Here is a 14,764-nt window from a genome sequence, read left to right as displayed (position 1 = left end):
ATATCTATTTTAAATAATTTTAAATAAAAATAATATCTATTTTGAATAGTAAATCTTTTTAAATTACAATCATAAAAGATGCACATACTTTGTAATTATATTATATGATATAAATATAAAATAATAAAATCTTTTTAAAATATAATTTTTTAATAATAAAAAATGAACAAACAAAATTTTATTCTATATATAAAGACACTGCTCAACATGTCATTAGTAAATTATATTCACATTATAATTTGAATTGTGTTGTATATCTACTTGGGTGCTGACATGGGTAAGTGAGAATCATTCGTACCACCTCAACGTAACGAAAAAAAAAGAGACACAAGAGAGGTTAACATTAATGTTATTGATAACCAACTCTTACATAATTCGTACTTCAACCATATACCTTACATACCCCAATATTTCTATTCTATATACCATAGTTTTTATACTACTGCAGTATATTCTAACCAATCTCCGACACCCATGCATCCATCGCTATACAACCTATTCCCCCCATCATTTATCATAGGTCCAACTGTCACAAATTTTTGGCCTCCTACTCTCTTGTATTCTTTTTAATCTACTAATCCAAGAGATATAGAGATGAAATTCTTAAACTGCTAAAGTCTGCACAACATCATCTGTCTGATTCTAGTACAAATAAGAAAGCATCAAATGATACAAGTGTACGTGATAAGAAGGTATCTGTGGCCAAGAGAAGAATTGTCTGGAATTCACATTTGTCTGAAAATATGGTTGGTGTAAATACTGTCTCCATTAAAGACAAATTTTCAAAAAATAAAAAATACACTGAAGACCTCACACAAATCTCTAACCGAAGAGCAAAAGGCACTCTTAAAAAAGAGTACACCAAACGGATATTCTATTAGCATGCATACCCTAAACAACAAAAAGGCCGAGCATAATAAATAGAGAATTGAATGGCCATCTGTAAGTTTGTATATCACAAGAATTCGCGTCAATCATCTAAGGTTACATAACTTAGTAATCTCACCAATTTTTTGTTTTGCAGTGGATCCCGGTTTTGTTTAAGCCTCCTGCATACATGGATTTGGATAACTTAGATATTAAAATGGCAATCTATGTGTTTGCACCAAATAAAAGAAGGTTACATATCCCATTATCTATTTATCTATCTATTAAAGCTTTAAAAAATGGTACAATATTAATGTGATTCGTGTTTGTAGTGATGAGGTATTGGCGACAACAAAAAAATTTAGCGGAACTCGTGACAATTTCAAGTCATTAATTCCTAAGGCTTGGGTGCATGGGGATGTAAGTGCATAATTAAACTACTATCTCTAGCATACTTTCAATTCCTAATAAATTTATTAATTATGACATAGGTGTTGGATTTGGTGGCTACTATGCTAACTGTGTAGGAGAAAGAAATAGGATGTCAAACACACTGGTATTTGCCAGCTGTGTTTTCGGTACACCATGTCTTTTTCAGGCTTGTTACAATTTTTATATATTTTATCTTATTGTATAATTGGTGTCACCGACTTAGCCCCTAACTATTAAATTCAGCAATTCATACTGGAATGTGATACCAAAATTGAAGTTTTGTTGAAATATTATCAAAAAGAATTCATGGAAAAAGTTGATAAGGCCTAAAAAAGGTATATGATTTATTGTATTTTTTATTTTTTTTATTATTTAATGGCCTTTATCTTTATGAATTGATCTATACTTTTTTTAAAAAAAATGTATCTAGTAATATTCTAATACGTGAAAATTGATACTAGATTTTTTTACCTGTCAACGAGAACAACATGCATTGGTATCTGGTTATTTTTTATTTGTGCAATCATCAAACAATTCTGCTAGACTCCCTACCGATTGCTTCAAATAAAGAGGGAAAGAGATCGAGTATAGTAAAGCTGGTAAATTAACTTTTCCCATTTTCACTTTTATGACATTTTCTTTAATGTTTCAAATATCATCCTTTATTTAATTTTTTCCCTATATGAATAGGCAAAATATCTGGAAGATATGCTCAAGTATGATTCGTTTTATAAATACAACACTCCATTTAGGCCAATGATACTTGATTTTGCATTTGTGGATACGCTAGAAATAGAAGAACAAGCTTCTGGCTTGTAAGGAATATCTGTATTAGTATTTTCCTCTTTGAAATATTTATCTGCATAAACAAACCGCGTCTCATTTAACACAGTAATGATTGTAAGGTATGGGTGGCAACTTGGATGACAAACTACAAGAAGACGTATAGTTATACAATAAATGTAATTTTTTTTTATTAAAAAAAAATAGTACCTCATTTACTAATGTGTATGGTTTTGTTGGTAACCTAAAATATTTGTATTTTTTAGGTTAATGATGGTACAAGGATGTGACTTGCGTTGGATTTGATTCTAAGGCCCCACAACTTGATGCTACATAATGTCATTGACTCTGCTACCATGAATTACAATAAGTATAAACAAAAAGATTCAAACAAAAATTAAAAATTCGTAATTGTCATGTAGTCAAGTTTGGTTTATATTAAAATTTGTTAGTTTCATCTCTTTTACTTAAAAAATTATTATGCATTATATTTTCTATGGACTCTTTTTATAAATTCATGTTTCTATCTTCAATTATATTTGAATTTAGATGAAGCTTAGTTTTCACTGTGTTGTAAGCTAGCCAAGTCCTCGTATTTGGAATAATATTTAAAGATACTAGCAATATATAGGTATAAATAAATTACTAGTTATCATATAAAGTATAAACAACAGTGGAAGCTGATATTACAGAGGTTTATTAGGAACATGTAGTTACATAAATTCAGTGCTGCCATTGTCTTGTAGAAATAGTTGTTGGTGAATGCAACTGAATAAACAAAAGTAGTTTCTAAATATGTAATAAACACCAAAAAATTGAAACTAAATTATAAGGAAAGCTATATGTATTAACGAAGTAAATCCTAAAAAGAGTTATCTGATCTTTCAAAAAGAAGCACCAAACACAATACCAACTTTAGAACCCGCAGAAAGGTGAGGTCCGCATGTATGTAAGCCAGGTATACCATACAGACCTGCATTATCAGTAAAATTGCAACTAGCCAGATCCATAGATTTAGCAACATAGAAAAGAAATACAAAGCAAAAGTGGAAAAATAGCATATAAAATTCTACAATTTCATTCTAGAGTTTAATAATTGATAACATACTTGAAACTAGCTCTGTGTAGAAGTCTTCCTCCTAGAGTTGCTGGGACCCTTCCAGACAAGAAGTCGCCATTAAGGTTCCTGCATGGAGACATCTTAATATAGACTACTTGCTTCTTATGTGTAATCAACATGATTGTTAAGAAATAGGTAAACTTATAGCCTTTGTAACAATGTCAACTATCCAAGGCTCTCTGGAATTGATCCATTGAAAAAGTTATAGGATAGGTCACTGCATAAGTACATTGCATTCATAAATGGCATCAATTTACTCAACTGATGGCCTCAACTTCCTTAATACCCTCTTAGGCTAGTTTCAACCTTGGTTAGCTTTTACAAATGGGAGTAATTTCTTGACAAAGATTATTCACTACCATTGGGAAAAAAAATAGCATCATAAATATATCATATAAAGAATATATTGCCCCATGAATTTTATACATTTTTATTGCTCAACAACTGCTGCTCAATTCACAAGGATTAGAGCTGTTACTGATTCCTAACTCAACATTGCTGAACATGAGAATCGCACATTGGAATTGTACCATGTGTTTTATGAACTATGAAAATAGGATCAACTCAACAAATCTGAAATACGGATTAAATAGAAGGAGGATAAACAAGTTGCTTACAGCACTTGCAAGTTAGTTACTTTTCCAAGTGCAGATGGAATAGCTCCACGAATGCTGTTTCCACTCAAGTTTCTATGGTGCACATATAAAATAAGCATGAGGAATAGAAGAGATGATGTTACTTCTTTCTATTTCTTATTAAGTCATGAGTTCATCCAAGGAAAAATATAAAGATCCGACAAATTATTCAAGAATCAATCTTTACTTGTTATTTAATTGTCACCAATACAAAAGAACAATGTTTGTAAAGTCTTAACTAGAATAAAAGAACAATGATCAACTAGCAAAACTTTAAAAGACTTGATTCACCATAAACTAAATTCACGATTATTAATAGTGCATAAAATTAGAGAAAAGTAAATGAAATAGCACCATAAAGAAATACTAAGCTTGAACATTTCCTGACAAGCAGATACCCAAAGAATGACAATAGCAATATAGGAGCACTAGGATGAGAAAGATACTAAAATAAATTATTTACATTGTGTCTTATATTAGGAAGTACCAGCACATAGGACCTAAACCAATTCCATGCTGCAATCTGAATTAGTAAAACACTTTCAAAAAATTGAATGACTTCAGATTTATTCATTAATTAGACCAAAAAGAAATAAAGAAAGAAACCATGGAACTGTATAATTCTGCATCACTAAAAAATATAGGTCCTAGCTATGTGTTATGTTATTGCTAACTTGCCAAGGGAGAACCTAAGACAAATCCTACATGCATATGAGAGGCCATACAGAAACATTCATAAGGAAAGCTATATGTATTAACGAAGTAAATCTTAAAAAGAGTTATCTGAAAATTTTATCAGAAGAAGAGATGTACCTGCTCACTATGTCCCTGGAAAAAGTAATAAACAAGACTTCCCACTTGAGGCAAAGATACAAGAGGGCCAGCACAAGCATGCCACAGTTCTGAATTCAAAGTCTTTCTCACCCCTGAAATTACCATCATCATAAAAAGAAGGCGAAAAAGGTTAAGGGTAAAATATTGAACTTGATGAATGATGAAACCATATAATTAATCATCCATGATTAATTAATAGGAAAAGATTAAGTGAAAAGATAAAACAAAAATTACAAAACAGAGTGCTCTTGCATTTCCTTGAAGTACTTCATCTCAGCAACTAGAGTTTGACCCTACAACAACACCAACACTACAAGTTCTAACCTTTTCTTCTAAGGAAGCTATTAATGTTGCACCACTCTCTACGTTTTTAAACATAAACCACCCAAAAAAGGAACCTCTTTTTCTACTCCTTCATAAACAACCTTAAAAAAAAACTTCACATAAGCTTCACCCCCACCAAACCAAACAACCCCCCAAAACACAAGCTTCAAATGAGGATGATTTTCACTACCCCATTTTCACAAACACAAGTGGTGCATAGAAAACATAATAGGGGGTGTTTGAGGGAAAAAAGTTTTTGCTGAGGAACCTGGATGATGTTGGAAAAAAAATGCAAGTAAACGACGAGAGTGGTGCCGTGAGCTGCAGCGGCGACGGGGCCGAGGGTGCCGTCAAACAAAGTCTTTGCTGGAGGGACTGGGTTCTTCTTCTTCTTTGTCCAGACGGATAGAAGAACGATGGAGAACGACTAGCGACTACTGGTGTGTGCTGCTATGCGTGAAGACCGACGAAGAAAATTAAATAAAATTTATTTTTTATTTTTATTAAAATATAAGGATAATTTAGTAAAAGTATTTATATGATATGTATTTAAAAAAAGGAAAATTAATTATTAATGTGAAAAATATAATCCATATATCGTGTTCTAATTTGTTGATATTTTTATTATATCGATACGTATAAATTTATCATTGTATCAAAACAAACACCTTAGCCTAAACAAATATGTGTTATGCCACCGCGTTTTCGACCAAAAACGTTTCCAATATATAGTTAAGAAAAACTATAAAAATATTGAAAAGGATAAAATGATATGTTCAATTTTTTACTTATTTTAAAAAATATTTTCACCAAAAACATTTTTAAATATACATTAGAGAACATATTTTTATGTATATCAATTTTTAGTGAAAGCGATAATAAAAATATCAAACCAATCAGTCCCTTATTATTCGCTTCAGTCTCAAACCTTATTATTTATCATTTTGTTATTATTACATTATTTCTTTTAATATCTTGCTGTCACGCAACTCTTGTTCATATTATTACATGTTTTATACTTGGAGAAGACTCAGGAGTATATACAATTATTTTTATGTAAAGTTATTAGTTAAAAATAGTTAAATAGTATGATATTTCTTAATTTTATACTTTATTGATAACGTCATAAAGTATTTTTCCTTTTGTATTTTGTATTTTTATGTTTTTGTCTGATTCTAAAATAGACTAGTTATTTGAGGGTTTAATTACTCTGTAGGTTTCTATAGTTTCACCGAATTTTCAATTAGGTCCCTATACTTTTTTCTTTTCAATTGGGTCCCTATACGTGAAATTTTTTTTCAATTAAGTCACTGCCGTGTGTATAACGTTAAAGTTAACAGAATATTCTTGATAAAAAATGAATATTCTTGTCATTTGGTTGGAGTGGCTAGCTGAAGAAACATGCATTATTTCAAAATACCCAAATCACCCCTTGTAGTTTATCCCAAGGAAAAAAAGAAACCCTAAGGTTCTCTGTGGAGAACGCGTAAGTCGTCCCCTGCTTCCCCTCTTTCGGGCCATCGTCATCATCCGTCGCTGGGGTCTTCTGCAAGGAATGGTTGGTGGTTTGCCGTCCGTCGCCACCTTCCCTGTGAGCCGCTCTGCTCCACTCTGTTCCGTTTGGAGCTGGTCAGCGCGTTCCCCGTCGCCGTCTCTCGCGGTGAAGCCCATCACCGTTGCTGCGCCGTACTGATCGGAGCCTCGTAGCGCCTGGCCTCCCGTCCCCGCATTGTGCGTCTGCTCCATCTCCCTGCACTCGAATGTTCTCTCTGAAAATAGGTCAGGAAAAATAGCTTCTTTTGTTAGTTTTAAAAGTTGATGTGTATGCTAATTATTTTTTTTTATAAAAATGACATTGGTTGAATATCTATTTCTAGAATTGATTTTTGGATTATTTTGATAATGGTTGATTTAGGGTTTACAATATGGATATTTCTGTGCATGAATTTTGATAAAGGGTGAATTGAAATATAAATTAATTTTGCTAATGATAAATTTTATTTATTCTTGATTGTTGGTTGTTGTTGCTGTGATGATGCTACTTTAAATAGATTTTGTTTCTGTTTTTATTAATGTAGTGATGGGGATTCAGAATTTACCATAGACATACATCACGGTGGCAAGTTTCATGATATAGGGAATGGGCTAGAATATTTAGGGGGAAGGGTGTTAGAAAATAAGCATTTTGACCTCGATGAATGGAGTTTACAAGAAATAGTTAGTGAGCTGCAGAAGTTAGGGTACAAAGGGTATGCTAAGATATGGTACTGTGAACTAGGCTGTCAGTTGAGCTCGGGTCTTAGAGAGTCGATGAGTGATGGAGATGCAATGAGAATGGGTAGGTTGTTAGTGTCAGAGACTCTTAAGCATTGCTCGGTGTATGTTGTTGATGGCTACAGGGAAGGTGATGGTATTGAGATATATTCGAATGATAAGGATTATGTTCCAGACGAAGCTGAGTATAGTGGCAGTATTTTTGTAGAAGTAGAAGTTGAAGGTGAATCAGAGGCATCTAGTGAGGAGGATAGATTTGATGACAGTGCGGATGATGGAGACCACGAGGACCATTTTGGGTTTGATGTTGAAGATGGAAATGATGGTGGAGTTGGAAATGCTTTTGGGGGGTTTAATGGCCCGTTAAATGAACATGATAATGCTCAAACTACTGGTGTTGATGCTGCTGTGAATGATGCCGCTGTTAGGGATGATGTTGAAGTTGGAGAGATTTCTGAGGGATATAAAACCGAATATATTGATAGCTATGAGGGAGATTCGGATGATATGATTAAGAAGAGAAGATATCATAAATACAATGAGGCTGAGATGAGTAGGGAATATGTGTTTAAGGTGGGGTTGGAGTTCAAGTCACTAGGTCAGTTTAAGGATGCTATTAGAGAGCATGCTTTGTTGAATGGAATGGACATTAGGTATATCAAGAATGATAAGGTTATATGTAGAGTGGATGGGCTGTAGAGGAAAGAAAGGGAAGTATAGGTGGATGGCATTTGCATCCAAAGTTAGTGGTTCTGATTGCTTTCGACTGAAGACCATTAATGGAAAGCACACTTGTGGACGAAATTACAGCGGTAGGCTTGCATCAAGTAGTTGGGTGTCTCAGAAGATTGTTTCCAATATTAGTAGGGGAGAGGAGATGAAGATTGCAACAGTAATTTAGACCATTCAGGATAAATACATGGCTAATATTTCAGTCACAAAGGCTTATTGGGCAAGGAGAAAGGCGAGGGAAGAAGTACATGGTAGGGCTATTCTGCAATATGGCAAGCTGAGAGATTACTATGCAGAGATTATGAGGACAAATCCTGGGTCTACTACTCAGATTTTGGTTGACAGGGCTTCAATTACACACGAGCCAAGGTTTATGAGGATGTACATGTGTCTAGATTCTGTTAAGCAAGGCTTCTTGGCTAGTTGCAGGCCTATCATAGGAGTAGATGGCTGCCACTTGAAGGGTGATCATGGTCAACAACTCTTGGTGGCTGTTGGAAGAGATCCAAATGATAATTATTTTCCAATTGCTGTTGCTACTGTAGAGGCTGAGACTAGAGACAGTTGGGATAGTTTATTAACCTGTTATTGGATGATATTGGACATGTCAGTAGAAGAAAGTGGGTATTCATGTCCGACCAACAAAAGGTTAGCATTTGCTATTTAAACTCTTAACTTGTTGTTGCTGTTTTGGTTATAAAATTCACACTTAAATATTTAAACTATTATTTCTGTTGCTGTTTTGGTTATAAAATTCACACTTAAAACTTTTAAACTCTTATTTCTGTTGCTGCTGCTGTTTTGGTTATAAGATTCACACTTAATCTTTATTGTTGTTGCTGTTGCAGCTCTTTACATATGAATTATTTCTGAATTATACATCATATGTTGTAGCTATTTACTCTGAATTATTTATCATACGTTGTAGGGTTTGATGCAAGTTTTTCAAGAGATGATGCTAGCTTTAGAGCATAGACTATACTTGAGACATCTGTATGCCAATTGCAAGAGAGCATATGGTGGTGGGACTATTTTGAGGGACCTAATTTTATCAATAGCTAAAGCTACATATGTGGAGGAATGGGAGAGGAGGATGACTCAGTTGATGCACATCAACCATCAATGCTATGAAAAGTTAGCATCATTGGATCCAAAGCTCTGGTGCAAGAGCCACTTCACGTTTCTTGCTAAGAGCGACATGTTGATGAATAACATTTCTGAAGCTTTCAATGGTAGGATCTTGGAGGCAAGAGACAAGCCTATACTTACTATATTCGAGTGGATTCAATGTTATTGGATGTCTCGGTTTGCTAAAAAAAAAAAGAAGAAGGCCGAAAAATATAAGGGTACAATCATGCCTAAACCCAAAAAGAAGCTTAATGTCATTGCTATGCGAGCTATGGAGTGGCAAGCGAGATGGGCTAGAGGACTGACATACGAAATTTCTCATAAGAACTGGATGATTGTAGAGAGGTTTGTGGTTGACTTGTTGGCTGGAACGTGTAGCTGCAGATTTTGGGGGTTATGTGGAATGCCCTGCTCGCATGCTTGTTGTGCCATATTCGAGAAAAGGGACAATCCAAAAGATTATTGCAGCAACTTCTATAGCCCAGCAGCCTATCTTGCAACTTATGGTAAGTTAGTTTCTCCAATCAACGGAGAAAATATGTGGCCGAAAGTTGAGTGTGATACCATCATACCTCCCATCTTTAGAGTGAAGCCAAGAAGACCACGGATGGTGAGGATCAAAGAACCTGATGAGAACCGTTCTTAGACAAAGCTTAGGAGGATGGGTACATCTATTACATGTAGCAATTGCGGACAATATGGACATAATAGAAGGCATTGTCCCAATCCAATAGTCTCAGGTATCAAGCAAATTTGAATATACAAACTGATGTTTTACTGTTTTCTTTTTAAAATTATAGGGTGTTTGATGTGTTTAGTGGATTAGGTTGTGATAGTATAACGTATGGTGTGTGAAAATAGATTATGCTGTGGTATAAATTGATGTTTTATCAATGTGGATTGCAAACAGATTATGCTGCCTTATAAATAGATTATAAGAGGATTATAAATTGATTATGCTATGTTATAAATAAATTGATTATGCTGTGTTATAAATAAATTATAAATTGATTATGCTGTGCTATAAATAAATCAATGTGGATTGCAACTGGTTGTGTTTTACCTGATTTCAGAGCCTGATGTTGCTGCTGCCACTAATGGAGAAGATTCGGTTGGTGTTGACACTGTGCCTGCTGCTGATAATGCGGAAACTGTTTACACTGATCCTGCTGCCGACAATAGATCCGGTGTGAATGTTCGTAGATCTAAGAGAATAAGGCAAATAGGGGTAGGCAGGGGCAGAAAAATGGGCAGGGAAGGGGTAGAGGAAGGGGTAGAGCTGCATCTTCACAACCACTACCCACCACACCTGCATCTTCACAACAGCTACCCACCACACCTCTTGTTGTTGCCTCTACTCAACCACCTCCCATACTTGCAACTTCAGTGTCTCAGACTCCAACCACAGCCACCGGTGCAGTGGCTCCAACCACAGCCACCTCACAACAAGCCTTACCTCTTGAAGGGCCAACCTCCCAGCCTCTCCTAGCTATGGCAAGTGAAAATTCTCAGCAAAAACCTAGAGCATCGTCTCAGCCTTTACTAAAGACAAAGGTGTTTGGTGTGAGGAGAAGTGGGCGGCTAAAGTTAGGAGTGAGGAAGGAAAAAGGGGCACCTAGTCTACATATAGACATAAATGATGATTGAAGTATGCTTAAATTTATAGTTAGGCTTTTTAGGGTTGCTATTAAATAGTATATCTTTTTTATCAATGTGGGCACTGTTTATTATGTGGATAGGACCACTATTTTGAAATTTTGGAATTAGGTTGGACCACTTTTAATTGTTGCACTTCTTGAACCTTTATTTTGGATTAGGTATGTGGCATATTATATGACCACTTATGTTGTGATATTCTGTGTAAGTATGGTTTACAGGAACACTTATTAGTTGAAAATATATGTGGCATATTATATGACCACTTATGTTGTGATATTTTGTGTAAGTATGGTTTACAGGAACACTTATTAGTTGAAAATATACGTGGCATATTATCTGGCCACTTTTTTCTGCAAATTGTTCTCAATTGTGGAACTTTAAATATTTACATTCATAAAGTATCCTCCCAACTATCATTTAATTGTTATACACAAACAAAATACATCAAAATGAAAAATTCATTCAAACTAAACATAATTAGCTTTCATTGGATTGAAGCCATAGAATCTCTTACATTAGAATTTCATAGCACAGATAACTCTAAACTCTTGCAAACCACATTCCAATTATTAAGACTAGCAAAAACATAAATAGCATATATTGCATTTTACATTGAATTTTCATATTGTCATTCAATCTCCCAACTTGTTCTTGGAGAATATTGAACTCATCACATAATCTACCCACACAAGCATCTATTTCTCTGGCTTCAACAATTAATCTCTCCATCTCCGCATTTAGTCTCTCTATCTTTCTTTCTTGTGCATCCAATTTCCACATTTGACCCTCCAACTTAGCAGAATTTTGTGTTCCAACAACTCCAACAGCAGCAGCAGATACATTACTTCTTGCACCAACTTTATCAACCCACTCAAAAAATTTGCATCTTCTGTTAGGGCAAGAAATAAATCTTCTATTAGGATTCTTTGTTGTTCCTGAAATTTGAAGACTTAGTGTGTCACCACAAAAATAGTGAACCCGCCTTTCCTTTTCCTTTGGCCACCCATTCATTGCACCGTCATCAACCTCAATCCACTCAAAATCATCAATCCACTCAAAAAAGTTACATTTTGGTATCTTCCCACAAGTAACATACCTTCTACCATGGTCAAAAACGGCTGAGGAATGGCGGACGGTTACTGCTTCTCCACAGAAACACAGGTGTCCTCTTTCCTTCGGCTTGGAGCTCCTGGAAACACAACTTTCCGAAGAGAGAATGAATGAGGTTCCTTGACTTTGAGCCATAAATTTGGGAAAGATGAAAACTGAAAATGGAAAATGGAGAAGAAGAGAAATCTCACATAACTCAGACACAGAGTGTTTATAGGGAGAAGAAAGGGGTAAATAAGTCATTTCACAACTCACTAATGTTTTTTTGAACGTTAAACGTTAACAGGGACTTAATTGAAAAAAAATTTCACGTATAGGGACCCAATTGAAAAGAAAAAAAAGTATAGGGACCTAATTAAAAATTCGGTAAAACTATAGGGACCTGCTAAGTAATTAAACCTTATTTGAGAAGAGAAGAAGATTAATTTAAAATTTTTTTTATATATTATTAAAATGATAGAATCTCATCTAAAATAGTTTGAATATATATATATATATACAAGATGTCCCGAAGCGGACAAGGAGGGAAAAGGGAAGAAGGCGAGAAAGTAAAAGTCAGTAACAATGCAGTATGATATGCAAGAACAAGGAAGTAGATATGAAGTTAGATGCGGCGGTAGTCTGCACGCATATGCAAATGCAGATGCAGGAAATGTAAAATGAAGAACACAAAATTGAAGAACTATATAAAACTTTTATTGAAGGATTGAGATTGAAAAAGAAAGAAGAGAGAAGAAGAAGAGCTGGAGAGCTTACAAGGGAACTCTCAGAGCTTCTCTCTCTAACTTCTCTCTATGTTATGTAAAACTGAAGGGTGCCTCACAATGAGAACGAGGCCTCCTTTTATAGCCAAAGATTCTACTATTTCTACAGTACAGGTGAAGATAACCGGTACTATTTCTACAGTATAGGTTTTGATTTTTGTGATTACATATATTTAGAGATTGAAGACTAATCCTCCCCGAGGCCAATTCCAAAGCAGTCATCTTCATTTTGATTATAACCACTAGAGGATTCTGTTGACGAAGTGGGATTTTCTTTGTGTTTTTTATCTTCTTCAATCATCTGCATGATTTGCTGAAGATGTTTTGCTAGGGTTTCTTTTGATTGAGCTCCTGCTAGGGCTGCAGCGATTTGGGCTTTCTGATTGAGAAATGAAGCCGTTTCTGGGTCTGAAATCTTCTGACTGTCTGGATTGGTTTTGAACCATTCTCTGACCTTTTCTGGATAGGCCATTGTTGAATCAAAAGGAGACCACCATTTTACATAACCATGCCTTTGTAGGATTGGAAGTGATTTGGGGTGGCCTGATTTAGCATATTTGTATTGCTAGGAAAATACCCATGCCAGTGAAAAAGTTGAGAAAAATTTTAACATTATAGGAACACATGTTTTCTGACTGTTAAATTTTGATTGAAAAAGTTTATACCCTTCATTTGTTGGTGAGGGTAGAATCTCTGGGATTGGCCTAAAGAAGTCCCACCATTGGTAGAACCAATTCGAAAAAATATAATTGATATTTCTTTTGAAATAGATTAACCATGAATGTCTGTACTGAGTATTTTGAAACCAAAATACTTTAGTCTAGGCTTCCATGTAGTTCCAATAATTAAAACCTATTGGGTCATAATTTTGAGAAAATTTTTGAATTTTATTTAAATTGTTCCCAAATTGCTTTGGGGACAAGATTCTGAGGATTTGGATGGTTGAATGGGTTATAAATTCATGATTGGTTTTGCCTTTGTAATGCTTAATAGACACTGAGTCAGTATCTATTAGGATGAATTCGTATAATTGGCGGGTTTTGTTGGGTGCCAAAGGCCTGAAGTGGAATCCAGTGGGAAAAATCTTCGGGATGACTTTGTTTGGTGAGCTATCCCAGAATTCAGGCTCCATATGGATAATGTTTGAGGTCTTTTTTATGGACATGTAATTGGTTTGAGCTTTTTGTTTTTTGATGGTGCTTAAGGATATTTGTGGTGATTGGGTAATAGCTTTTTCTTTGGGTTTTGTATTATTGTTTTTTGGCTGGCCATTTGGGATATCAGTTGAGTTATGTCGATTTCTTCATCTGACTCACTGCAAATATCGGCCCAAGATTTTTTGTTGAGACGTGTGAGACCTTGGTCCTGTAGAGCCAGGATGGTTTCGATTAGGAAGGCGTAGTCTGTCTTAGTTTGTTTGGATTGAGTGATTGCTGGTTCAATTGATTGTTGGGCTGAGCCTTTGGAGGATTGTTGGGTAGGTTGTTGGGTAGAAGACCCAGTTGGGGTGCTAGACCCTGATTTTCTGATTGGCCCAGCTAGAGCTAGGTGAATGCCTCTGCCTTTAGCAGAGGCTAAAGTTGCCTTTCTAGGAATTGTCGTGTCCGTGCTTGTCTCCCTGCAGATATTCACGTGTGAGAAAGTCAGGGAGAGAATTTGAGTTGCCCTTGATATGCTCAATATCAAAATCAAAGACACTTAAAATGGCTTGTCATCTGGCAAAAATTTGTTTTGATGCGAGGTTTTTAACATCATTTTGTAAAACATCTTTGGCCGATTTGTAGTCAACTCGGACTAAAAATTTTTGATTGAGTAAATCAGACTGAAATTTTGTGATACACAAAACGATGGCTAAAATTTCCTTTTTGATGGTGGAATAGCTCTGTTGAGTATTATTCCAATGCTTTGATGTAAATGCAATGATACATTCTCTACCATGCAGTTTTTGTTTCAAGATACCACCATATCCTAAGTCAGATGCATCTGTTTCAACAATTTTGAATGCATGAGGAACAGGTAGGTAGAGGCAAAGGAGATTGCGAACTTTGGTTTTGAGAAATCTGATGATGTCAGAATGTTTATCCGTCCATGGCGGAGGATTT

The 14,764-nt window shown here is 35.1% G+C and overlaps 1 protein-coding gene across 1 annotated transcript; it reads left to right on the top strand.

Moving 5' to 3' along the window:
* LOC107607601 lies at nucleotides 8,189–10,776 on the top strand. The gene is made up of 4 exons (XM_016309533.1): nucleotides 8,189–8,611; nucleotides 8,930–9,635; nucleotides 10,203–10,324; nucleotides 10,366–10,776. The coding sequence occupies exons 1-4, from the start codon at nucleotides 8,189–8,191 to the stop codon at nucleotides 10,774–10,776; spliced, it is 1,662 nt and encodes a 553-aa protein (XP_016165019.1).

This window comes from Arachis ipaensis, chromosome B07 (assembly GCF_000816755.2).
Source record: "Arachis ipaensis cultivar K30076 chromosome B07, Araip1.1, whole genome shotgun sequence".
Classification (NCBI taxonomy): Eukaryota; Viridiplantae; Streptophyta; class Magnoliopsida; order Fabales; family Fabaceae; genus Arachis; species Arachis ipaensis.
Note: the sequence above shows the minus strand (reverse complement) of the source record. Positions and strands in the feature narration are given on the sequence as shown.

What these genes read in the sequence shown, in the direction of transcription:
- LOC107607601 (XM_016309533.1), top strand. Translation starts at nt 8,189, where the DNA reads ATGGCTAATATTTCAGTCACAAAGGCTTATTGGGCAAGGAGAAAGGCG. An exon ending in AGCCTATCTTGCAACTTATG is followed by an intron (nt 9,636 to 10,202) that starts GTAAGTTAGTTT and finishes ACCTGATTTCAG; the next exon opens with AGCCTGATGTTGCTGCTGCC. An exon ending in ACAATAGATCCGGTGTGAAT is followed by an intron (nt 10,325 to 10,365) that starts GTTCGTAGATCT and finishes AGGGGTAGGCAG; the next exon opens with GGGCAGAAAAATGGGCAGGG.